This window comes from Rhea americana, unplaced genomic scaffold, assembly GCF_003343005.1.
Source record: "Rhea americana isolate MKP2758 unplaced genomic scaffold, rheAme1 scaffold_24, whole genome shotgun sequence".
NCBI classification, from domain to species: Eukaryota; Metazoa; Chordata; class Aves; order Rheiformes; family Rheidae; genus Rhea; species Rhea americana.
In genome coordinates this window covers 7,773,787-7,799,481 of record NW_028186357.1, presented here as the reverse complement: position 1 = coordinate 7,799,481, position 25,695 = coordinate 7,773,787, and the positions used below count along the sequence as shown (strand labels likewise).

The 25,695-nt window shown below is 40.2% G+C and overlaps 2 protein-coding genes across 3 annotated transcripts; both read right to left on the bottom strand.

The window, feature by feature from the left end:
- Positions 1 to 1,225: 1,225 nt before the first annotated feature.
- On the bottom strand, positions 1,226 to 7,204 carry PDCD2L (programmed cell death 2 like). The gene is made up of 7 exons (XM_085306461.1): positions 7,038 to 7,204; positions 6,760 to 6,923; positions 6,584 to 6,653; positions 5,160 to 5,560; positions 3,972 to 4,085; positions 2,398 to 2,546; positions 1,226 to 1,376 (listed from the first exon to the last, which is right to left on the bottom strand). Exons 1-7 carry the CDS (start codon positions 7,167 to 7,169, stop codon positions 1,246 to 1,248), a joined length of 1,161 nt encoding a protein of 386 aa, XP_085162587.1. The 5' UTR covers positions 7,170 to 7,204; the 3' UTR covers positions 1,226 to 1,245.
- A 684-nt stretch (positions 7,205 to 7,888) lies between these two features.
- On the bottom strand, positions 7,889 to 19,613 carry LOC146595101 (fatty acyl-CoA hydrolase precursor, medium chain-like). Of its 2 annotated transcripts, XM_085306460.1 has the most exons (15): positions 19,508 to 19,613; positions 18,551 to 18,743; positions 17,563 to 17,707; positions 16,930 to 17,063; positions 16,449 to 16,602; positions 15,473 to 15,574; positions 14,409 to 14,513; positions 14,226 to 14,276; positions 13,597 to 13,737; positions 13,418 to 13,504; positions 12,273 to 12,417; positions 11,926 to 12,057; positions 11,540 to 11,612; positions 10,908 to 11,122; positions 7,889 to 7,978 (listed from the first exon to the last, which is right to left on the bottom strand). In XM_085306460.1, exons 1-14 carry the CDS (start codon positions 19,578 to 19,580, stop codon positions 10,945 to 10,947), a joined length of 1,713 nt encoding a protein of 570 aa, XP_085162586.1. In that variant the 5' UTR covers positions 19,581 to 19,613; the 3' UTR covers positions 7,889 to 7,978; positions 10,908 to 10,944. The 2 variants fall into 2 exon arrangements, with proteins under 2 accessions (XP_085162586.1, XP_085162585.1); XM_085306459.1 differs by lacking the exon at positions 7,889 to 7,978 and having other exon boundaries at positions 10,354 to 11,122.
- Positions 19,614 to 25,695: the final 6,082 nt, after the last annotated feature.

Here is a 25,695-nt window from a genome sequence, read left to right as displayed (position 1 = left end):
CCAGGTCCTTGAGGAGCTCGCAGCCGATGCCGCCGGCTCCCACCACCAGGAGCCGCGCCTGGGCCACGGCCTCCGCCAGCTCGCTGCGCAAGGGGCCCGACACCGGCGCCGACATGGCGGGAGGCGGCGGCGAAGGCGGCGGGAGCGGCTCCGCGCGGCTCCCTCGGCCGGGCCGCACTCCGGACAGCGAGCCCCAGCGGCCACCAGAGCGCCGCCCGCCCGCCCGCGCCGCCCCCTGCCGGCCGGGAGGGCCAACGGAGGCAGCCGGCGGGGCCGGGCCGCCGGTTCGAGTCCCGCTGCCGCAGCCCAGGGACCTCGGCTACAATCCGTCCCCACAGAGGCGGTTTTGCAAACCTACTCCATCCTTCGAAGTTTTTTTTTGTTTGCTTTCTAAAATTCACACTCATTAGGCCTACTTATACCGTGGTGTTAGGCCTGTAAAAAAGCTTTAGGGATTGCTTAAATTACTCCTCTATTAAGCCTATTAAAATACAGCAATTTAGCCCAAGCCAACAGGGAGCTTCACAGAGAAGCTGTGGCTGTTTTAACTAAAGCAGTCTGATCAGTTTGTATGTGAGCGCCAGACTGTGGTGTGCTGTACTAATTCCTGTCTTCCTGCATCCATGAGAACAAAGGCGCTAACAAAAACCTCCAACTTTCCCCAGCTACAGCAACACAATGTCAAAGCTCATTTAGACACATAACTTACCTCTTTTAACTTAATTGGAAAGAAAAAAAATAGAAAAGCTTCATCATAAATAAGATTGTAGTCACAAGAAGGCCCTTTCAACCACTGCTCACTGAATTGTCACTGTCATCAAATCTGTGCCCAAAATAGGTAAATCCAATTTATTTTAAAAAATAATACTTTCATTAAGTTTGACTGCTAAATCGTTTCTACAAACTGGATCTTAGCAGTATAAGTAACTATCAGTATAATAACTGAGCAGAATTGGACAATCTTTCTCCTTTGCTTTCCTCCCAAAATGTTTAAAATGTTTACCATCATAAAACAATATCCAYGCTTACTTTTGCATGTTTAAACAAAGTAAGCAAGTTTTCTGTACCACTGCATTTTACAAGGCTTTCTATCAGTATGTCAACCAATTAGTTATTCTTGGAAATAAGCCCCACATCAAATGAATTTAATTTTGCACATTTAGCAAAAAAAAAGTTGCATAATTACACATGTTCAACTGCAGTAAAAAACAAAGCAGACTTTCCATACATGCAGAAAAATACATTTTATTTAAATAAGTTCTGATCTGGATCTTCTTGTACAAAAATAAATTCTTCAAGAGGGGTTTGATGATTTGCTGGCCAACAGCTCCTCTCACATGTGTAAACTATAACAGTTCCAAATTCCACTGACAGATCTAAAAACAAAACAATAAAGGTGTGCATTAGAAAAATGACACAGGTAAGGGCTATTACCTATTACTGTCCTTGCATTACTGTCCATGTTGTCATAGTTTAAACATCCGTATAATGATTCAAGCAGGCAGCTTGGCCTTGGCTAAAAGAATTAAGTAATATTAACGTAGCTACCCTACGTCAGAATATAGCTACCCTAACTAGTACCCAGTAATCAGATGCAATAAATACAAAACGCAGACAAGACCATTGTAAATGCCAAATGGTTGCCAGAGCTTTAGGAGCATTAAATATAACTGAGCAAAATTGGCACTTATCTGAAGGATGGTGGTCATCTCTCATGTTTGTGACAAACCTATGGCTTCAAAAAAGGAGGAGGGGAAAGAAAGCATTTGCAGTTTGAAAAACTGCAAAAAATGTATTGCTCTCTACCTGGAGCCAAGGTACTTTTGAAAAAATTGTATTCAAGCTACTCCCACTCCTCATGTGGAAGGTTGGTTTCAAAAGAGCTTAGAAGACCAGTATCATTAACTATTTTCATAAACACAGCATGTGACAGTTCTCTTTCATCAGCTTCAGCTTCTGCCAGTTCAGAGAGCATTTTTCATATCTAGCCTCTCACGTGCATGCCATTTTCTAATTTCAAAGTTTTTGAAGCAAAGCTGATTGAGAATTTTCAAAGAGCTTCTGATGTGTTTGTAATCTTATCTAAAAATACTTACTAGTTTCTAAGGCCTCATTTAAGTGGTAATAAGGATAACTACTCCCAACATCATGGAATTGTCTTAAAGTTCACTAGGGAGCAAATGAATTTGAAACCAAAGAATCTCCATAAAATTGGAGATCTATCTTTTGCTTAGTGGAACCTATATTAGAAACATAGTAGATCCTATATAAGATGATCACAGCACTTAGGCAGATCAGTGCATACAGTTAAGTAGTAACAAACCAATTTGCAGTCCACTGACATTACCAAGAGGCTGACAGTTTCTAGTGCTCAGCTAAGTTAACAGAAGTCCACACCTGTATCACTCTGGAGCATGCTGACCAGTGCTGGCATAAGTTGAAATTCAAATACTCTGTTACTTCCACAGTTACTGCAGACTGGAATACCTTTGTTAATGTTGGCTGGAGGACATGTTATGAATAAAGGCTGCCCCCCCCAGGAGTACCTAGAAGAAAATAAATAAACAAACATACACACACACACACACACACACACACACACACACATATATATATATATATATTTCATATCTAAATTTCACGAGAAAACATGTTGGTGTCAGTGTTCAGGATTCTCTGAAAACTCAGGGCTTGCTTGAAGTACAAAACATTGTTAGGAGCCCAAATCACTGTCAAGTTTCAGACAAGCCATTCAACAAGATTAAAGATGGGGAAGGGGAAATACTTGGAGGGTCAACACTTGGAGAGTCTTATARAGAGCACTGCATTTAAGAAGAAACAGGTGCTTTGAACCGACACCTATGAAGTATCCTGTGCCCAACTCACATTTAATTAAACAAACTATACTTTCCTGGAAATGGAATCCTCATCACTGGCAGTTAAGAATATCCAACACACAACAGGCCTCACAACCAACTTACGTAGGCCACAAAAACAAAGTTTTATGGTTAGAGGCTATCAGAGCTCCACATATAACAGGAAACCATGATCAAAGATGGTTTCCATTGAATGCCAACAGGTGATTCTGTGTTGTGCTGCTAACACAATAAAGAACTAGTAGCCCAGGAGAGGTGGGGGCCTAACAGGTACACTCACAATGCTCTGAATTTGGAAAGGAAGCACTGAAGAAATATTATGACTAGTGATAATCATAGTGACCACCAGGTGTGAAGTTTGAGAAGAGCATAACAATCAAAGAGCATAACAGTGCAAAATGATAAATCACAGGGAAAAAAAATTGTTTGAAGAAAATGTTACTTCTGTAATACTGAATTTTCTGTATGATTTTTGATGTTTAACTAATACAAATTCCTAATGTTTCTTGTCTATGTACTACACCCTCAAACTTTGCTTTCTCACTGAAAAAGTACTAGTTAGGACTTTTGTTTATCAAGTTTCCAGAAGCAGGTAGAACTGTCACAGTTGTTTGTAGGATCCATGAAAATGACAGGTATTTACRTGGTACTATGAAAAATTTATGATTTGAATTCTTTGTTATACTTCCATTCAGAAACAAAGTCCTCTTTAGGGAAATAGCTCCTGGAAGCAACAGAGACTTAAAAGAACTGAAGTCTGCATGGATCCCTAGGAGAAATCACAATAAGCTCAAATGAAATCAAGTTTTAAAATGAGTAATTTCTTACTTTAACATCCCAAAGCTTGAGACATAAGCAATGAAAATAACATTACAAAACCTCAGTGGAGCAGATAACCTTGGAAATATGTCACAAGAGCATATCATTGTGTATTATGGTTCATTCTCAAGACTCTCCGGAAAACTTCTTTGCCTAAGTTCCAGTGGGTCTTGAAATAGTACATGTTTATATTGAAATGAAATAGTTTATTCTGATGCACTGGCAATCCATGACTTCAGTCTATATCTCCCTCTTAGGACAAAATGATCAACATACCTTAGAATCTGTTCATGGCAGACAGATATTCTTTTCATAAATTTATGGAATGTGTGATCCCTGCTTTTGACTTCACTCTTCTCATATTTTTCATTGTCACCTTCACCTGCAAAACTATGGAGAAATAAGAATATAAACAAGATTTCCAACAAGGTTTTTAAGTACAATGTGTGTGCTGTAAATCAGCAGTGGTTACCCTATATTCATATTAAATACATTGAAAAAAATATACATGTTACATTAGATGCAATTCTACAGGATGTAGTTGACCATTTTGCTTCTAGTTCTTTGGCATCTAGTGGCTTACAATCATTAAGAATGTTTCAAATTACCACACGAAATTCAAATCCACCGAACAGCTACCTATATCTAAAAATCATTCCTTAAGAACCTCCAAGGAATATTTCTAGCTTTTTTTTTTTTTTTAATTAAGTGTAAGTGTAACTAAAGTTCTATGATTCTATTACAGCCAAAAGAAAAACAAAAGGACCACCACTAAAAAAGCATTCCATGCACATTCTGTAATTAACTGTAGTTTCAGCATTCAAGAAATTCAGTATAGCCCACAATTTCATCAGGAAAAGTCACTGTACACATTAACACTAGCAAAAGAGAAAGTGGTCTAGATATAAGTGCTCATCTATGCTAACATTTAACACATTTGTAGTAACTATGTTCAAAACTCGTTTTGCAGATGACATTTTTAACAAAAGCTTTGTGACCTATCTGTTATCATCACCTTAGTCTCTAGACAAGAGTATAGCTCAATTTCCAAGTAGTTAAACTTTTAAAGACTCAAATGCAATTTAAGGAAAGCTAGAGTGTTGAAAAGAAAATAAAAGTCAAAAGTTACAATACAAACTGGTGCCACTTAGCATACAGCGTGGCTTAAACCACATTTTAGATGCTGAAGCTCCACTGCTCCCTCTGGAGTCCAAAGAGGTTCCAGTCATTCAGTCACTCAGAAATAGGTATATCTCTGAATAACTCAAAATTCCAAAATTTAACAAAATTGTGCCCACTGTTGTGATCTTCCTGCAAGGTACCACACATCACTGATTCTGTGAATCGGAGTGGTTTTTCGTTCATAACTGATTCCACCAGGAGAATCAGATGTAGTTTATTAGTCAGCACACAGGAAACTATGCAACGCTTTAGTTTCAGCATGAAATCTAAACTTTTTCTCACCTTTCTGACATCAACTGTTCCATATCAACACCCTCTCTCTGCTGATACTCCTTTAATAGCTTATCTGCATGACCTGTGTCAAGGAAACCAGTGTAGTCCTCCTCATCCACAACACTAATGTAATAGGGCTGGAACACAGCAGCTGAACTAGCAGCTACTGTTCCTTCCCTGATGAAAGCACATGTACTCAGGGGACCTGACACATCTGTAGCTTCAGACAAGCGAAGATGTTGGAACTGGGATGCACACTCCACCTCTCTGGACAAGGAGTTGCCCATCATCACTTCATTTAAGCCAAGCAGCTGAAGGGATGTGCACGCGGGAGTTTCTGCTTCACTGCAGACTCCCCAGTCATCTGCTTCTTCACACCAATCATTTGCAGCAAAGTTAGATTGCTGTTTCTGAGGAAGAAAAAAAGCAAACATTTTCAAGACCCACCACTCTAAAGCCCTTCAAATACAGTTTCGGTATTACAACAGGAAAAAAAAAGTACATTCCTCAAACTAATACCTATCATTTCCCATTTGCCCCACAATGCTGGATACCAGCATAACTGTTTACTTTTCACAGCAGTGTACGCAGTATGCAAAAAAAAAAAAAAATCTCAAAATGGAGAAACAGCTCAAAAATGTATTGGCTTCTTGAATGGGTATATTTATCCAAACCACCATTACTGCACCACAGCCAAGCTCAAAGAGCAGAATGTGTAAGAAATCATACTACACAGATATAAAACAATTTAATTAGTAAAAATTTTGAATTGTGGAGGGAAGAGGCTAGAAAAGGAAATCAGRAAACAACAAAAAAAAGTGTCACCATTTTCATCAGAATTTCATCCATCATGGACCCAAATTTCATACTGCAAGTACAGCTGTTGAAAAAGTAAACTTACTGCCTGTCATCATTAGCTTGAAAGCCATCTTCTAGGCTCTTTCAATTTTTATAAGTCAACGTACAAAAGTTTCTGGGATTTGTTCTTACAAAGAATATCAACAACTTACCAAACAATAATCAAGTCAGATTACTTAAAACTCATAATAAAACAAAATAGGAAGATAAAACACTTTTTTTTTAAGATAGCTTAAATAATAGATGTATTAAGCACCAGTTTTGGCCATACAATTAGACTGCAACTTCCACTTTAAAATGATCCTAGCACACACCATAGGTAAGTTAACCTTCTCGTAAATAAGGTGCAATATTCACTAGGTCAAAAATCCCACGATGGTGACTTTTCCACAGAGCCACACAAGTGACTCAAAACTAGCTTGTAGTGCAACTTAGTGAAAAAAGCTACGGTTGCTTAAACAAATATACATATAGATATAAAGCTCATCCAACTCAACCACAATTTTATTTCAAAACCTCCTCAGAATTAAGCTTCATATATCCCGGTATAACGAAAGGCAGCATGCTAGCGATACCTGCTTCACGCTGCCACCTCGTGCTTTCTTTTCTTCCGTCGGCAAGTACTGGGAGCGCAGCACCTTCCAGCTTTGGCATGCCATGCAAGAAAGAACGGGGACAGGAGAGTTAAGCGACCTCCGCCAGCCGCGCCGCAGCTGCGCAGGACCCGCGCAAGGGCGCGGGCGCTCCTCACCTCTGGGGCTTTCCCCAGCAGCGCTTCCCGGCGCAGGCGAAGACGTTGGCGACGCGGTGGTAGGGGGACGCCTCCAGCGGGCAGTACACCTGCACCAGGTGCAGCAGCGCGGCCCCGCAGACGCCGCAGCCGGGGCAGCCCAGGCGCACGGAGGGCACCGCGTCCTGAAAGACCGACAGCACAGGCCGCGCTGGAGACGCCTCGCCGCGGCCTCAGAGCCCCGCGCGGCGCGACCGGGGTCCTCCCCCGCGGCCCCGGTGCCGCCGCCGCCTCCCTACCGCGGAGCCGCCCAGCTTGTTGGTGGCCCAGGCCGGGGCCTGCCCGCCGCCCCGGCTCGCGGCCGCCATCGGCGCGTCGCGGAGCCCCAGCAGCACGGGCGGCCTCCCGGGGCGCCTCGCCGCAGCGGCCATGACACCAGCACCTCCCGCGCCGCTACGGCGAGCGCCGGCGGACAAACCCAGTCAATCGCTCGCCACCGCCCCGCCCCTTCAGCGGCCGCGGCTCCACAGCGTCGGCAGCCGGCGGAGAGGCGCGCGCGCGCATGCGCGAGACCGGCGGGAAGGGAGGGGCGAGCGCGCGCCCTTCCCGCCGCGGGCGGGGCGGCTCGGTCGGCGCCGCGGCGGTTTAACTGGCAGTCGCGTGTGGCGCCGCAGCCAGGCGCCATTTTGCGCGGCGGCGCCGGGTGGAAGCGGCGGGTGGAAGAGGCGGGATCGGTGTCCGCTGTGTCCGCGCGCCTGGAGCTGTACTAGCGCTGGGAGCTGGTACGGCGCTGCGGGGGCCTAGGGGAAATGACGCCAGCGGCATAGCTTGGTGCTTGGACACCCCCAGAAATCCTAGGTGTTTTCCGAGTATGCTTGTCCGTGAAGCAGTTAATATTTTGAAACGTTAATCGATCATTTTAGGAAGTAATTTCAAAAGTACAAGAACTTTGCACAAATACAGACTTCAGAATTGACTCCAAATGAAGAACATGATGGAAAAGCATGAGTCCGATACTATACAAGAAAACTAAAATTTCTTACGCTACTAGAAATGGTTTTATCTTATCAGTGCTTAAGTACTGATGATGACTATACAAATTATTTAGCAGATACTTGCCAAGAAGGGCTTTCCAAGTACAAAGCCAATGTCATCTGAATGATCTGTTTTATTAGTCTTGTATATTCAGTTGAACTCGGTCAGTGTTGAACTTCATAAAAGTACACTGGATTATCAGCATCTAGTAGACAAAACAAGAAGAATTCTGGTATTAATAACATACATAACCAAAAATTATATATTTCAACAAAGAGCTACAGTGATAACAAACAAAAAAAGTACATGTTTCAGAAGAAAAATGGAGATTTAAACTGTTTATTCCCAATTTGGATTTTTTTTTTTTAAAGTCTGTGGCATTTCCCCTAGGACAGGAAATACAGTTCATGAGTAGCTTTACTGGCATCTTTGTTGCCTTGCCGTTGCATTGAAACATTCAAAATACACCTGACAGTCTCCATGTTAACACTGGCTGCTTTATCGAAAATCATTGTTATTCTGTTTGGAAACATATTGGGTGCTGTATCCTTCATTTAGTTGGGAACTATTTTGCCTGTCAGATGTCTTACATTTATAATAAAATGTAAAATGTGTGTACCATGTGGTGAATAGTGAAAAGTCTTTCCTAGCTTGACAGAATTTGAAGGAGATTTTCAGAGACTGAAATAGTAATCAAGGAAAATGAGATGCTAGTTGTCACTGATGTCTCTGGCTGAGGGCAAATGTATAAATCCCCTTGATAAAAATTAATGCTGGTTTCTATAACATTACCTTAAAACAAAGCAAAACTAGAATCACTGAAAACAGTAAGTACAAACTTAACATGAACTCATTAGAATGTAAAGCAAAATCATGCTTAGATCTATATGAGAGAACCCTTGAAAACATGTCATTCATAAAACAAAGCAGAGGGCAAATTCCTTTAGCTGACCTCTCTCATGTTTYAGATGAGTGCGAGATTAGTGTGTAATCTGCTGTATCATTGCTTTGTAGTGTAGAATACTAAGGATAAAATAAACTATTTTATGCTATCAGGAGAGCAGAGGGGCAAAAACTTCACAAGGATGTAAGAATGAGAAACGTATAATGTTTGTTAGGTTTTTAAATAGATCGGGCTGATGCTTTCGGAGATGGCAAATACGATAATATTTAAATTGTATTTGAAATTACAAACAAATTCCTCCTCTGCCTAAATGCAGTTCATTGTAGTTMATTGGAAAGATAGACTGATCAAGATCTGCACAAAATAAGGAATTAAACATTCAAGCAGACTTTGTCAGAAATACCAGCAGCAAATACAATGTGTAGGCCAAAATACTCCAGGTTGGGAACTGGCTAACAGAGGAACCTTATTTGACCCCCAAATTCTCTATGCACCTGCATTTCTGCCAGTGCACACTTTCACACCAGCAGGCCTTCCCTTAATGGGTGCACTGACACCACCACCGAGCTAATAACAAGCGGTGAACAATCCTATACTTTCCTCTCCGCTCAGTCTTGGTGGACGTCTGCCCCGTCAGCAATGCTTCCTTCCTCCAGCCAATGAATCAATTCTTCGTTGGCAGGAAGGATGGAAGTTAAGCAGCATTTTATGAAACACACCTTTCTAATCACATTTTTATATATGCCATACATGCTGAAGAGACAAACTTAGACTGGTGTAACTAAACCTCTACAGATTTATGCAAACACTGCTGACATCACTGCCAGATAACCTTGCAGAACTGGTTTGCCTTACTACAATTTATTCTAAGCAACACTGTAACCACCAAATGTTTCCAGCCACCTCTTTGCTGAAATTACTGCTGTGCAGCATGGCTATTTGAGTGAGTACTTTTCATCCACTTCAAGATCAGATGACTCTGCTGCTCTGCCAGCTCACACATTTGTTTCTGTTCTTCCTGTCATTCTTCCCATGCTTTGGGCAATGAGGTCCAGGTAACCAGCAAGCTCTGAATGTGAAGCTGTGTAGCCAAAGCCAGCAGTGCTGTCAACAGAGCTCATTTAGAAGACCAGGAAAACCATTATGATTATGCAAACTGATGCTTTAACTTAATATATGTTTGTGTCCTGAACTCGGTGGATGGTGTCCTTGTGCAGATCACCTATCTCTGCAGCTTACTTTCCTTCTCCAAAGGAAAGTATCACTGATGAGTTCAGATTTGGTGGCCTGCAAAGGCCACCTTGTTGCATGGTACAGCTTCGGCTGCCAAGCTGTGTCGCTCACTGGAGAGCAGAGAAATGAAAAATTTACAGAAGTCCCTGTCTTGTCCCCAGCCTGGTAGTGCCATCAAGTATATCTTTGGACCTCAGAGCCACAGGTAACGTATTGGCTTGCACAGCTGGGCAGGCGTAGGTGCAGAGGAAGATGCCCCGATGCCAGGGTTGGTCAGTCCTACTCCATCCAGGCTGTCTCCGTTAGCCTGGACGGAGACATGGAAGATAGAGCCCTCACAGTTTCCAATTTGCACTTTCATGCATTTCTTTGTTAAGACTTTCAGAATAACCTCTTGGAATTAGCCTGCTTCAGTTAGGTGAGAGAAAAGGAAGTTCCAAAAAAAAAAGAAGAGTAACATTTATTTGTAACATTTTATAAAGCAAGAAAACAGGTAGAATTTCTGTCCTAATTTGTGAGATGTTGAGGCTGTCTTACAGATAATTTTATCATAAGGCTGAAGATCGCTCTGCTCACTACAAGCTATTTCCAGTACAGAAAGTGGAAGTGGTTGTAGGACTGACAACTGAGGACTCTGTTCTGAAATAAGAGGGAAATGAATATATGACATATTCTAACTTTTATGACWTATTCTGGACAGATAATTTCTTACGGATTTCAATGTATTTGCCAATTTTCTTCTTATTCCCCTTTCTCTCAGGAGAATTATTCAGTTTTGATATGCACTGGGTAGATTCCATGGTCTGCTCGAGTCTGAAAGGTTGTCTTTTTTCCCCCCACTTCCTTCATTAAATACTGATTTTCAGTCCCATGAACATTCCAAATTTCCCTTGMTTCTCTCCTGTCAGTGTGATCATGACAACAAATCACGTAATATTGAGTTAGAAACTGATTATTAAATTCTGCATTCTGACAAACTAATTTGGTTTGGCTTTACTTCAGGTTTTAGAAGCAAATCACATCCTTTGCTAGTCTTAAAAATCTGTGTGTTCTATCCTTCTTTTTGTTTTGTCTTGGTTTATGATCTGTGCCCAAAACTCCATTTTGTTTTCTTTCAATTTCTTTGCTGCCTTTTGCATTAGGTCTATTTCCAGGTATCCTTCTTGCAGATCATACGGAGGCCAATGCACCAAGCCTTCTCCATTGGGATTTCTGGAAAGAGCATAATGAAAAGTTAGCTTTCCATTTGCTTGTCATTTGCCTGCTCAGACTCCAACTGTTTCAGAAAACTAACAGGAGCCCCGATTATGTGATTCAAATTTCTGAATATATTGTTAGATGTTTCTATTAAAATGCTCAGCAATGGGATAGCAAACATTTAGTAATTGCCATTAGAGTTTTAGACCTAAAACTCCACTGCAGATAGAGTAATAGAACCTGGATCTTTTTTTTGTTTTTGGTATGCAGGTTCATTTAAAAGACTTTTCTTGGAATTGTTAGGAATACAAACAATTTGTTTCAATATTTATCTTAAATTCTGTAGAATTTGTGGAACTACCATTTAAGTATGGCTATAGTGTATGACAGCACAGGCAAAACTTGAGCTATAATTATCATTCTGATTCTCACCCATTTCTAGCAAAGTTAGTCCAGTATCTCATAACCGTTCGGCTTAGTTTATTTTCTTCTTCTGTAGCATTTCCTGAGAAGTGAGAGATGAAATTGCAACATTAGAAAATTAGTAATCAAAAAATAGCACTTAAATCAAATCCAACAAACTATAATTAGTTCTGCTTGTTATTCTGAGCTATGGGTGTTTTACATGAGCAGATTCTAGCAGATGAAGGATTTCATGAAAAGGGACTACTACTTAAAAAAAGACAGTAAACTAAGATAGAAAACTGCTATTTTGWTTCTTATGTTTCTGAAAGCAAATTCTATTCTAAAAGCACTCACATAAGTGCTACTAAAGATGCCTAAAAGAAATAATTCTTTAGCAAGCATAGATACATCACCGGCTAAAAATGGCTTTCCGAAGACAAAGGCAATCTCATCTGTATGGTCTGCTTTTACAAACTCTGGTATACCACCTATTGCTGAACTTGGTCGATGCTGAAATTCATAAAAGTAGACTGGGTTGCCAGCATCTAAAAGAAAAAAAAAAAAAAGGAAAAAAGAGTGCTACTTCTACTGCTGAAAATACCTGCCACCAAAGATTCTTCCTGCCACCAAAGATTGTTCAAGAGCTATTTTGATAAAATGAAAACAATGAAAACAATGAACTCTGATGCATATTGTTCCCAAATACACCACAGAGTGGAATTCTACATTTCCTCAAATAGATGCTGAATTATAGACTCACCTCTATGGTATCTAGCTACTTCAATGGCTGAAAAAGCAAACCAAGAGTCTCCTAATGCATCAAGAAGCCCATCTCGCACCTGAGCACGGTCCTCCGTATTCCCTATGTATTCCTTGTATACTAGATCAACAATATCATTAGCATCCTAAAATGAACAGAAAAGACATTTCCTGTAATGATGATAATCATTAAAGGGAATAGTAGCATTAAATTAACGTACTGTCTTCATGCCCCTGGCTAAACCCTGAACACTACCTTCTTTCAGAGAAAATCATGAGTTGTGCTGTAGCAGGGAAAGAACTCAGAGCTCAGAACTATCTTTAGATAAATATCAGTCAGTGATGCTGATGAATAGATGTGGTAGTCTATTCTTCCTTCTGTGGAAATAACCCTCATAAAAGAAAAGGAATTCTGTTTGATTTTGTAAAATTAATTTATTATTATAGATGGCCATAATTTAATCCCTTTTGGAACAAGCCTGGGGTCTACCGTCTCAAGTTTATGTCAGATAGTTGTGGCTCTGAATGATCCACTGCAAATATAGGCTATAAGTCCTTAATTCTTATGTCCTGTAAGTTCTTAATTCTTGCCTATTATCTGGATTTTTCTGTATTCAGTAGTTTCAGGATAGCATCCAGGAAGCAGAAAGCTAAGAGCTTTCTAAGTTGCAACAAGCAGAAATTCAGATGCCTCAACACAGATTTCTCAGTGTCATTTTGATTATCTCAGAGCATCCTTTTTAGTCTCCAGCTGCTGCTTCAGAAGGGCCTGTGTTCCATAGGTTTTGTGTCATACCTACCAGTACCATACAGATGTCTTGGATAACACAGGATATCTAAAACGTCACAAGAGATCTATGTTTAGGTACCAGAATCATTCCTGGATTTCAGCAGAACTCCTTTTATAGAAGATGGAGCATTTAGGAGAAAAACAGATAAATTTAGAGCATATTTTCTGTGTTAATCACTTGCTAGGGGCAACAGGAATCAGAAACCTGTCAGCTGCCTGTTTGGGAATTACAGCTCCACAGTAGGAAGCTGTCACACACCGCAAAGTTTACCTCTAAAATATACCCCTCCAGGAATACAAATAGCACCAGCCCAGTCAAGGAACAGCACTGGGTTATTCTGAAAATGCTCTCTTACTGTTGAAAAAAATAGTAATGCGCTCTGCAAAATTTGACGTGCAACATCTTTGTCCAGACCTTCTGTGTAATCAGGAAATTTCATTATCTGCATGATAGAAAGAAAATATATGTAATAGGAAGTCTTATGTTAACAAAATTATAGATACATAAAGCCATTAAAATCTCTTAGTCTCTTACTCTAGGAATTATCCATCCAAATTCACCGTTATTTATTCCTATTATGTATGGGACTGCATTGATTGCTTTTTCAGATAGTAATTGCCTGGGATTCTTAGGAAAAAATACACCATCCACAGATGCACTGATGAACTGGAGATTCTGGAGGAGGAAAAAAAGTTCAATTAATACATTCATTTTGCTTCTAGAAAATATTTTCAAACTTTTAATGTAGTTCCAAAGCCAAACAAAGTAAGTGCCAAGTGAAAGTATAAGAAGTATTAGTATTCAAGCCACCTCTTAAGTTTCCCTGAGAGATTTTCTGCACTGGGCAGGAAGTTATGTTAACATAAAAATTATATTTTGAACATTAATTCAATGCAGGTGATGTTGTTCAATTAACATTTCTTCTTATTTCGTTCAATCCTATTATGGATGTGTGGAGCAATGGGGGAAAACTTCTGTGTTGAGACTGCAAAGGAACTGGGTAGTCAGTATTAGAATGAAAAATTTTGAGTTGGACATATGATATTAGTTATTTAGGTTCTCCAGGTGAAATTGTGACATTTCATACACCCTTCTTTCCCCGTTAGAGCATGATAGCAAAACAGAAGTAGCTCAAAGCCCATAAAGAAAGAGAGGGAAGTAACCTGTTCACATTTTTCAAATGAGGTACGGCATAACTGCATTGTCGTAAAATTCTGTAAAAGCCAAGAAGAGTAAGATGTTACATTCACTTCTTTTAGTATTACAACACATGGAGAACATTTATGATAGCTGTTACAATAACATTTGAAGTGTCGCTCAAATGCAGAGAGTAGAATATTGCTTACCATTTTTAGAGTTATTTGTTCCATCTCTTCTTCTGTTTTATCTTTTAAGCACTGAACCACTGCAGCTGAACTGGATCTTTGACAGCCAGATATCTTAGCAATTCTCTGCAATCAATAAAAACAAGCAGTCACTTTTTGATTTACTGATTATCCATATCATTATAATTATCCATATATTTCCTGCAGAAGGCTTTTATGTGCTACTGACTGAGATATCTAAGCTTCTCAGGAAGGACCATCAGAGCCAGACATGTTCCATGTTCCAACTGCAGAGGAAAGGATAAGAAGCCTTCATAACCCTTCATGTTGTGGGCCAAGGAGAAAGACAAGAACATACTCCTCTAAAACATTCGGATACACAACAGAGTATGGCTATCCTTGCAAATAATACGCTGGCAGAGAAGGTGGGATGACATATGGGAGGTAGTGATGCATATTCCGAATACAACCATGTAGATGGTAATAAAGAGAACATTACAGCTTCTGAATGATATGCAGGTTTTTCAGGTGTCTTAGCTGTCATTAGAGTGACAGAATTCATTATAACATTGCCTTTTTTATATTCTGGTTTAGCAAATCTAGATTCCTGGAAGTTGTTTCTTATGGGTGGAGACTGCAAGGTTGAAATGGGCTCTTCTTTTTTTTTTTTTTCAATCACAAATTATGAAGAAAATTGAAAATCTTGTTTCTTTGAGCATGACAAGAATAAAACAAAGGGGAGGATGAAGACTATTCAGAGTCTGGCACTATTTTCCAGCCAAAAAATTTGAATTTAGCTTTTCTGGAAGACTTTGTAATGAACTTCTTTACATCTGATGCTTTTTCCATGCCTTCTCTCTCTACTTCCTTACTCTTTTGCTTTCTCTCAGGCATATGTGGATATCTGGGTACTTGAAAAGCAGAGCATCATTAAACATATATTTCTTACCTGCATACAGAAATGCTATCTCTAATGACTGTGTTTGTGGTTTCACAGGAAAACAATCTAGTTCTACTTTTTGAATGAACAATTCAAAATGTGCAAAACTATCAGGAAAGTATTTAAAATATCACAAAATACCCACTTGTGCTTGCTCCTCAGGATGATCAGTGAACAAAATCCTGACTGCAGTACCACTCTCTGAGATGGCCTTATGGAACAAGCCCTTCGCCAGAGGAGATATGACCTGAAAAGCAAGAACAAGCATTACAAGTATGATAAGCACTATTTTCTGACCACTGACTTAGAATTTCAGTGTCAGAAATTGCCTTTTAAGACATTTTGAAAACAAATGTCACGACAGTGTTGTTCTGTAGACTTTGGCCATAGTTCAACTATGCAAAGGGCTTTGGCAGCAATATCAAATTCAAGAGTTTGTACCTGTCCTTTCCCCTCCCATAGCACCCTGCTTCCAAAACGTTATGAAGCTACATTGCAAGCCAGATATAGTCTGGCTGTGCTGCAGAAGGGATATAAACAGCTATTTGCCAGAGGGCAAGAGCTTATCAAAGAGGAATTATTGCTAACAAATGCGTATCACTGAAAGCTGGTTTCGTTACGCATTTTCTATCAAATTGTGAGAGTTTGAAGAGCCTCTTAATCTTAAACGCACCTCAAATGTACCTCAATGTGCTCAATACTGATGTAAAAATTTACATCATCACTTGGTCACAAAATGCACATCTAGTTCAGATATCACAACTACTCATTTTGAGTAACTTTGCATGCATGACTGTCAACACACAAAAAATGGGGTATAGGACTAAAAGGACTATTCTCACTAGGATAAATTTTGTGTTTACAGCTCTTACAAAAAAAAGAGAACTCAAACTAATAGATAAGGAATAATAATTTGGATTTGAACTAGAAGATTTTGGTATAGCCCATTTTCATCTGTCAGAAGCTGCATTTATATCGCATTGTCTTACAGATCAAAATGATGCATGGTTTATTATAAAACCATCGCTTCTCTCTCCCTGACTTTTCTTACAGATACTAAAAACGAACATGGATGGTATTTTTTTCAGAATGATTAAAATTCATGATTTTTGTGAACTTACAAGGGCAGAAACACTGATTCCTCCTGCAGATTCTCCAGCGATAGTAACAGATCCTGGATCTCCTCCAAAATTTATTATATTTTCCTGAATCCACCGAAGAGCTGCTACTTGATCCAAATAACCCCAGTTACCCTGAGCATGCTCATCACCAGTGCTGCAAAGAAAGAACAGATTTGTTTACATGCTTGATGTAAGAAAAAAAAAGTGGAGATAAGTACAATCTGTGGTATAAGAAATCAGTTGCCAAAGAGCCTCTCTACACAACTAAACCAGAAATGGCTCAGGAAGGTTCAGATAAGTCTAACTATCAAACAAGAACAGATTCTGAATTTGACTTGAGACTATTACGTTGTTCCCAAATATTGCATATGTAATTAAAACGTGTAGTTTCTTTGTATAAGTATTGTGCACATCTCTTTGTAAAGATTTTGCACACTTAATTTCAGAATCACTTAGCAAAAACTAAGATAGACTATCTTACCTAAAATATCCAAGAATACCTAGTCTGTACTGAATTGTTACAACCACCACATTGTCAAAGGCCGCTAATACTGAACCATCATATGATGAAGCTGCTCCAAAAACAAATGCACCTCCATGGATCCATACAAAGACCTGGAAAGAAAAAAACACAAACAACCTAGTACAGATGAGAGGTTCCTGTGATACAAACTAAATATAAAACAAACCAGAATATTTTGTGCTATTTCACTCACAACTCTTTCAGATTGCATTTCACAAATGGTAGAATTCTTTTGAATACGAGATCTGCAATCTTATAAAATGACATTCATTTTATTAAACATTTGCATTATGCCTAAGCCCACTGGCTTTTCAGAGTTTTTTTTAGAGAAAATCAAACACTACTTATTTAAAATGTCAGTCAGATTTTATTTGTAAAATAGGATTTTGTATACTTTCTAAACTACAGCAAATATTTACCGGACCTGAATTACCATACTGCACATGGAAGCCTGCATATAATGCAGGTTGTAGGTTTGCTGAAAAGTTATTTTAATCCTTGGGAAACTTTTAGAAATTTTAGGTTTAACTTGTTCCATGAAGTCACAAAAGCAATCAAGTTTGTCAGAGATTTTATAATGATTTTGCTTACAGGTAGCTTCTCCTCTTGTTCTGCAGAAGAGGGTGTATACACATTTAGATATAAGCAGTCTTCAGACACTTGGAGAGGAACCTTTTCTTTTCTATTAGTAATAAAGTCTGAAAAACCCTGTCCTTGTACTTTATCCTGTAGACACCTGGATAAATAAAAAAAATAATAAGCAGTAGAAATAACTAAAACCTCCAAGCTTCTTCCTCTATAAAGTACAAACCAGTAATCCATCGCTAGTACATTTCCAGGGGTTGGCAACAGAAAAAAATATAATATTTTTTCATTTTTTAAGTATTTTCTTCCTTTGACTACCAGTTAGACATGTCATTAATGAGATCTGTAGAAAAAAGATACTGCATAGAGCAGAACAGTGACATGAAGATATAATTTTGCATGTTTCAACATATTACAGAAATCTACCTGCAAATGGGTATGGCCATAAGGGAATTCAGTGAAAATACAAATGAATTATTTTGCACCTTATATAGCTTTTTATATTGTACATGTAGGTTATAGGCTTGAGGCATTAATGAAGGGCAGTAATTGGAGTAAGATAGTTATAGTGTAGACTGGAACTGGTCTGCGCTTCCTATGTATTCTATTAAGCATGTGACTCACTGGGCACTTTATTCTTCCAACACTTTATTTCAACATTTCTTAGCTCCTTTTTGTTTCTGCTCCAAATTTACAAGGTTCATAATGGCTAAGTAATGGCTGAATGTCCCCAAAGCACATTATTGATCAAGTGCTCATCCTTACTAGTTTATTCCCGATACCCATTAGACAGCACTTACCTCTTTTTTTTWAAAAAAAGAGCACCTTATAAAGATATTTTTAAAAATGCATTAATTGTAAAATATTTGCAAGTAGTAATGATAGAATCGTAGAATTTATCATTATCACTTCTGATTGCCCTGTACATCAATGTCCTGGAGCTCAATATAATACAAAATTGTTAAAAAGATCAGTAGCTTTGTCATTATCTTACATTGGTGGGTACAAAGTGGCATCTCTGACACCTTTCCATGGCTCAGGTGGCTTGGGTTCAGAAAACCTCAATGGTCCAACAGGAGGCTTAGCAAAGGGAAGTCCCAGAAAGACATTGACACTCCTTTCAGCTGCATTTACTCTGATTTGGTTCCCTCGGACTCTCCCATATTTGGTCACCACTTCTGGTTGCTCTGTGTGCACAAAATCATGAGCAGTCCGTTTGTAAGCAACTGACACATTTCTAAGAGCTTTAGCTACTTAAATATGCATCTTTTGTTTCCTTAAACAATTCACTTTCATTCATAAGGTTTCAACAAATAATTGAATCAGTATAACCAACATTATTTCAGCATTCATGCTGCTTATTTTTGTATGTATAATCTCTTGTATGTATATAATCTATTTTATCTTATTAGCCACACACATTAATATTGCATATAGATCATAATCATTTTGACCTAAGTCATTATTCAAAACTTCAATAAATTGCTCTCATTAAGAAAAGGCATTTCTTTCTTAAGAAAAAGATCTGTGGATACACAAAATACATTTAGGAATCTTGATAGTACAGCCAAAAATGTCCCTTCTGATATTCCTGAAAATAGTACAGCATACATAAATTACATTACCTTTTAGGTAAGATTAATTTTAAAGTCATGTGAAAGTTCTCAATACTAAATTTAAAATGTGACATGTTGGTCTTTGCCTCAGCAGAGAGGATTTTGGGGTAGAAATTTGATTTCACTATTTGTGAAAAAGGCAAGTAAGGCAAATGTCTGAAAACAGATCACTAAAAAGAAATGAAAAACCATCTGTTATCTAGACTTAGTTTCTGTACAGCTATGTCAGGTGCCGAGATCCTCCAACAAGGCTGGAATTCCCTAAAGTGAGCAGGCTGCACATATGTTCTATCTCCTTACAGAAGGCAACAATGAAAAACATTTTTGAAGCTTACCAGCAGCTACAAGAGCTGTCAGCCCAGCAGTGAGAATCAAGGACAGAAGCAGTGTGTTCTTCCCAGTTGCCATTTTGCAAGCTAGTCACACATTTACCTCCTTGTTGCCTTATATAGTCAGTGAAATATAAATGTTATGCAAGGCAAACACCGATTAGGCAAAGCAACACCCAATTTGTGAATCAGCACTAACTGTGAAGAGCCAGAACAACGGTCCGAGCTTGTAAGCCACTCCTCCCAGGGAAGTGCAAGCCAGCTGCCCTGTATATGAGGGTTGGGAACCTTTCCTGCCTGGCAGCATGGCCCCCTGAGTCCAAAGGCGGCTCTCTATGGCTCCTTCTATATCTTATTCACACAACCTCAGGCATCAGCTAGTTGCTTTGAAATGCTCTGAAAAGAGTCTTCCATAACACCCTGGAGATTCTTCCTGCTGCTGTAACATGATCATCAAGCTCAAGATCAGTGCATCCCTATGAGTGAGAAGTCAAGCAAAGGGGACAGGAGACCCACGTGGATGAGCAAGGAGTACAAGAGAGTACCCTGTACAAAAGAGACACGGAACTACTGGAGAGAGTCCAGAGTAGGGCTACGAGATGATCAGGGGACTGCAGCATCTCTCTTACACGGATAGACTGCGAGAGCTGGGCCTGTTTAGCTTGGAAAAAAGACTGAGAGGGGATCTTATCAATGCCTACAAATACCTTAAGGGAGGGTATTGAGAGGATGGGGCCAGACTCTTCTCAGTGGTGCCCAGTGACAGGGAAAGAAGCAACAGGCACAAATTGAAACTCGGGAAGTTCCACCTGAATATAAGAAAGAATTTACTGTGAGAGTGTCGGAGCACTGGAACAGGTTGCCCAGAGAGGTTGTGGAGTCTCCTTCTCTGGAGATCTTCAAGGCCCGCCTGGATGCAACCCTGTCTAACATGCTCTAGGTGACCCTGCTGGGCAGGGAGGCTGGACTAGATGATCTCCAGAGGTCCCTTCCAACCTCAACCACTCTGTGATTCTGTGATCATCTCTGACAATAAAGTTAGGACAATTAAGTTAGCAACAATTAAGTTGCTCCCACTACACAGTGAAGAGACTATGGAAGAAAACTTCTCTATCATTTTATTGCATTTATTTCCTTAATTTCAGTATTAATATCTCAGTGTAAACATCACACAATATAGCCATAAAGAGCCAGATTTAAAATGCTAATCCTGAATAAAATTACCTGTACTGAAGTAAAGTTGAAGGATTTTTCATGTCACGAAAGGCTATTTTGTGACAAAAGCAATATTAGAAAAACCTTAGCTTTTCCTGCAGGGTGGATACTCCACCTGTCACTCAGTCTGATGAGTCCATGAATGCTTGTTTGATATCTAAAATAAAACAAGAGGTTTGCAATATTCTGAAGAGAGGCTTTCAAACTTTTTTAAGTTTGGGGGCAATATTCAAAGATTTGGCCAGTAATTACATTTAAATCCCTCTGAAAAAATCAATAAAACTTACAAACTTCTGTGTGGACTCACATGTATCACTGGGGTGTAAGATGAAAAAGGAGGAGATGTCTGAACAGAAAAATTATCTGCCTGTGTAACTAGGTGGTCATGCTTGTTCTGTGTTTCTCTTTGTAAGCTTTGGCCTCTGTCTGTGTTTCTGGCAAGGCTTCTGGTTTTTGGCAAGACAAGAAAGTCTCTGCGTTTTGTAATTTTGTATCACGAGAATTCTCAGTTGTCAGAGATAGTGTTTCTATGGATTATTTTAGTGCCTGCACATTTGTTTTCAGCTGTGTATGCCCCAAATACCTACAGTCATGAAATCAGTTCAGCACATATTTTAAGCATGTAATAGTCCTGTGTGCTATAGACGTACTCACGTACTCTGAAGAGTACCCCTGACTTTTCCAAGTATGTTTGCACAGGCATGACTTGCAGCTCACGTAAGCAAATCCAAGCTAGCTCTAAACTAGAGTGCTCAGGGAGTAAATGGTGGCATATACTGAATATCTAAAGTATTCATGTTTGCTTACCTCACAACTTTTGACCTCTGCTTCCAAATGTATGGTTAGTGCCTGGCATACAATGGCAAATTGAAAAATATCATAAATTTGAACTTCTAAGAAAATAATACGGTTGCTGATTTTTTTTGGTGTGTAGATGGTCTGAGATTGTTTTTTCTTGTATTGTTTCTGAAGATTGTGATTTGTAACATTAATAAATATCAAGAACACAGGATTTGGATTAGTCTGTACTTTTATGAATGTAAAGTCTATGCTATAATGATAGATGTACCTAATGTCAAATGCAATGAATGCAAACAGGTGCCCAATATACAAGTAATGGTATTCAGCTCAAACAAACTTGTATCTTTCAGTATGTGACAAGAGCTTCCTGGAAGGAAAGTGTGGGAGTACTGTGTAGTAGCAATCTCCGCACTCATGTTTGCCCCTAGGAACTTGATAACAATGAAGTCGAGGGAAAAGGAAGGAGGTTTCTGATTATTGGTTTCACTTGAAACCTTGTTTTGACAGGTTTGGTACATCCTCATTAATGGATCAGGCTGAACAAATGCAGCATCCAAAGAACATTCCCTGAACATGTTGACACAGTATCTAGTCAACAGGGATGACTTGGCAGAAACAGTATATACTGTTATTCATTATAAGTTGCTTCAAAATAACAACCAGAAGAACAAAAAACATTAAAACAAAACGCTTCCATGTATGGTCAAGTCATCTCCTAGGCACCCAACTTAATTGTTCTTCAGACTCCATCAGAAAAGTGTAGGAGTTGAACTGAGGTTACACTCTCAAACCTTGGGGCTAATGGTATTTGCTTCCTGAAAAAAAGGCAGTTACTCTACGATTTCATTATTATTTTGCTGAGCCATTTTCCTTCCTCCAAAGCATTCCTGGAAAGATGGAAATCTCAAATGAAGAAATGAGGGCTTTTATTTATTTTTATTTTATTTTATTTTATTTTTTGGAACAATGGGAACTGGTTGAAGATGCACATCTAGAATTACCTTATGCCAGTTATTGTCAAGACTTAAAATTTTTGGTATGATATTGTCTGGCAGCAACAGAACACGGAGAATGTATTCCTTCGTTGCTCGTGAAAGGCTGAACAGGACAATATATGGATGTTGTTAGTTTATGACCAGGATAAGGGTGGAGGGAAGGCTTCATATAACCTACCAGTTTACATAGATCTGGTTGAATGCTGATGCGAATTCTCCCACCATTTACCTTGCACTGCTTTAATTCTTGGGAAAACTGTTTCTCTACTAGATGGAGCTACAAGAATCCCTACTTGTAACTCAGCTTTCATCCCAGTGGGTATGCAATGGGGCCTAAACTCATTTGTGACTCTCAAACTACAGCAATCTTTTGCTACATAGCCAAATGCTATGTTATCTCCTGTTGCCTTTTCCTCTTGCTGAAACTAACCTTATTTCTGTAAACAGTTTATTTTCTATCTACTGATCTTTACTGGTTTTCCAAACTCTCTGCTTTCCAATTTGCTTTCCCTTTACTTTCCCCCTTGTTTACTATTCTGTTTTCCCAGTCTCACTCTTCAATCTTTGCTCTACCTCTTTCTTCCCTTGAAGTACTCATCCTGCAAAACATATTGGCATTATCCCATCCACAGTCTCAGACATGTACAACTTGAAGGCCAAAGGAAGCACCTATCTTGAAAATATTACCAGGGGAAATTAGTTTCTGCCAAACTCTGATCATCTGATTTACATAAGATATCAAATAAACAGGACTTTGTTTCCTTACTGCCTTGCCTGCAGAAGCAAACATTGCCACATACAGAACCTTACCCTCATGACATACACTGATCGTGTGGAACCTGGAGACAGTGTTACATACCTGGCAAAGGAAAATCTTGAATCTTGCTTGGCATTTCATTTTAAGAGAGAACATTTTACAGTTTACTTTCAGTCTGCCAAGAATGTGCCAGTCAGGGAGAAGCCAAAATAATTTTGCCATGAGACAAGATTTGCCTCTGTACTTTAACGTACTACTACTTTTCTCGATTTCAATAGCTGAAAAAGTAAAGACAAGTATCACAGTCATAGGACTATATTAGTTATTTATGGTAGAAATGTTTAGAAATCTGCATTTAAAACAGACCTGAGTTGTTTCTTTACTCAGCCTCTGGTGAAGATTGAATCAATAAACTAAGGCTGAGGTTGGCCTTGCACAGGGAAACTCATAAAGCAACGACAAACTCCCACTCTTCACTCTTACCTTCACTCTTGCTTCTATACTTGATGATACCAGGAGCATCACACTTGTTCTCAGCTTCCCCTTCACAAGTGTGCCAAGGTTAAAGGCAGCAGTCATCTGTAATATCTTCAGACTAGGTATCAAGGTAAACCTGGTAATATTACTGAACTGAATTTTGAATGTATTTCAATGTGCCTGTATTACTTCCTGCAGAGAGAAAATGACTAAATAAAATAGCAACTGAAGCTTGTATGGGAAAATGCTGTATGCTTTCAGAGTATGTAGAGAAGCTGTGAGGAAGGCTAAGGCCCAGCTGGAACTGAGTCTTGCAAGGGATGTCAAGGACAACAAGAAGGGCTTCTTCAAACACATCAGCAGCAAGAGGTGGACTAGGGAAAATGTGGGCCACTACTGAACGGGGCGGGGACCCTGGTGACAAGGGATACAGAAAAGGCAGAATTACTGAATGCCGTCTTTGCTTCAGTCTTCACTGCTAAGGGCAGCCCTCAAGAATCCCAGAGCCTGGAGACAAGGGAGAAAGTCTGGAGAACCTTCCTTTGGTTGAGGAGGATAGAATTAGAGATCTCCTGGGCAAGAYTGACATTCACAAATCCATGGGCCTGGATGGGATGCACCCACAGGTACTGAGGGAGCTGGCAGATGTTGTTGCCAGGCTGCTCTCCATCATCTTTGAAAAGTCGTGGAGAACTGGAGAGATGCCTGAGGACTGGAAGAAAGCCAATGTCACTCCAGTCTTCAAGAAGGGCAAGAAGGAGGACCCAGGCAACTACAGGCCGGTCAGCCTCACCTCCATCCCTGGAAAGATGATGGAACAGCTCATTCTGGATGTCATCTCCGAGCATATGGAAGAAAAGAAGGTGATCAGGAGTAGCCAGCATGGATTCACCAAGGGGAAATCCTGCTTAACCAATCTGATAGCCTTCTATGATGGAGTGACTGGCTGGGTAGATGAGGGGAGAGCAGTGGATGTTGTGTACCTTGACTTCAGCAAGGCTTTTGACACTGTCTCCCATAATATCCTCCTAGATGAGCTCAGGAAGTGTGGGCTAGATGAGTGGACAGTGATGTGGATTGAGAACTGGCTGAAACGCGGAGCTCAGAGGCTCATCATCAGTGGCGTGGAGTCCAGTTGGAGGCCTGTGGCTAGTGGTATCCCCCAGGGCTCAGTACTGGGTCCCATCCTATTCAACTTATTCATCAATAACCTCGATGAGGGGACGGAGTGCCCTCCTCAGCAAGTTTGCTGAAGCTGGGAGGAGTGGCTGATACACCTGAGGGCTGTGCTGCCATTCAGAGAGAGCCAGACAGGCTGGAGAGTTGGGCAGAGAGGAACCTCATGAGGTTCAACAAGGGCAAGTGCAGRGTCCTGCATCTAGGGAGAAATTACCCTAGGCACCAGTAGAAGCTGAGGGCTGACCTGCTGGAGAGCAGCTCTGCAGAGAAGGACCTGGGAGTGCTGGTGGATGACAAGTTGACCATGAGCCAGCAATGTGCACTTGTGGCCAAGAAGGCAACGGTATCCTGGGGTGCATTAGGAAGAATGTTGCCAGCAGGTCGAGGGAGGTGATCCTGGCCCTCTACTCAGCCCTGGGGAGGCCTCATCTCGAGTTCTGTGTCCAGTTCTGGGCTCCCCAGTACAAGAGAGACATGGAGCTACTGGAGAGAGTCCAGCATAGGGCTACAAAGATGAGGGCTGGAGCACCTGCCCTATGAGGAACGGCTGCAAGAGCTGGGCCTGTTCAGCCTGGGGAAGAGAAGACTGAAGGGAGATCTTATCAATGTGTATAAGTCCCTGAAGGGAGGGTGTCAAGGGGACGGGGACAAACTCTTTTCAGTTGTCCCAAGTGACAGGACAAGAGGCAATGGGCAGAAATTGAAGCACAGGAAGTTCCGCCTGAATGTGAGGGGGAATTTCTTCCCCGTGAGAGTGACGGAGCACTGGT

Excerpts from the sequence above, each read along its gene's own strand:
- LOC146595101 (XM_085306460.1), bottom strand. The coding sequence starts at position 19,580 with ATGGCAACTGGGAAGAACACACTGCTTCTGTCCTTGATTCTCACTGCT. Across the intron at positions 17,708-18,550 it reads GCCACTTTGTACCCACCAAT|GTGTCTACAGGATAAAGTAC; the intron begins GTAAGATAATGA and ends TTATTTATCCAG. Across the intron at positions 14,277-14,408 it reads AACAAATAACTCTAAAAATG|AATTTTACGACAATGCAGTT; the intron begins GTAAGCAATATT and ends TGGCTTTTACAG.
- PDCD2L (XM_085306461.1), bottom strand. The coding sequence starts at position 7,169 with ATGGCCGCTGCGGCGAGGCGCCCCGGGAGGCCGCCCGTGCTGCTGGGG. Across the intron at positions 6,924-7,037 it reads ACAAGCTGGGCGGCTCCGCG|GACGCGGTGCCCTCCGTGCG; the intron begins GTAGGGAGGCGG and ends TCGGTCTTTCAG. Across the intron at positions 1,377-2,397 it reads CATGCTCCAGAGTGATACAG|ATCTGTCAGTGGAATTTGGA; the intron begins GTGTGGACTTCT and ends TTTTGTTTTTAG.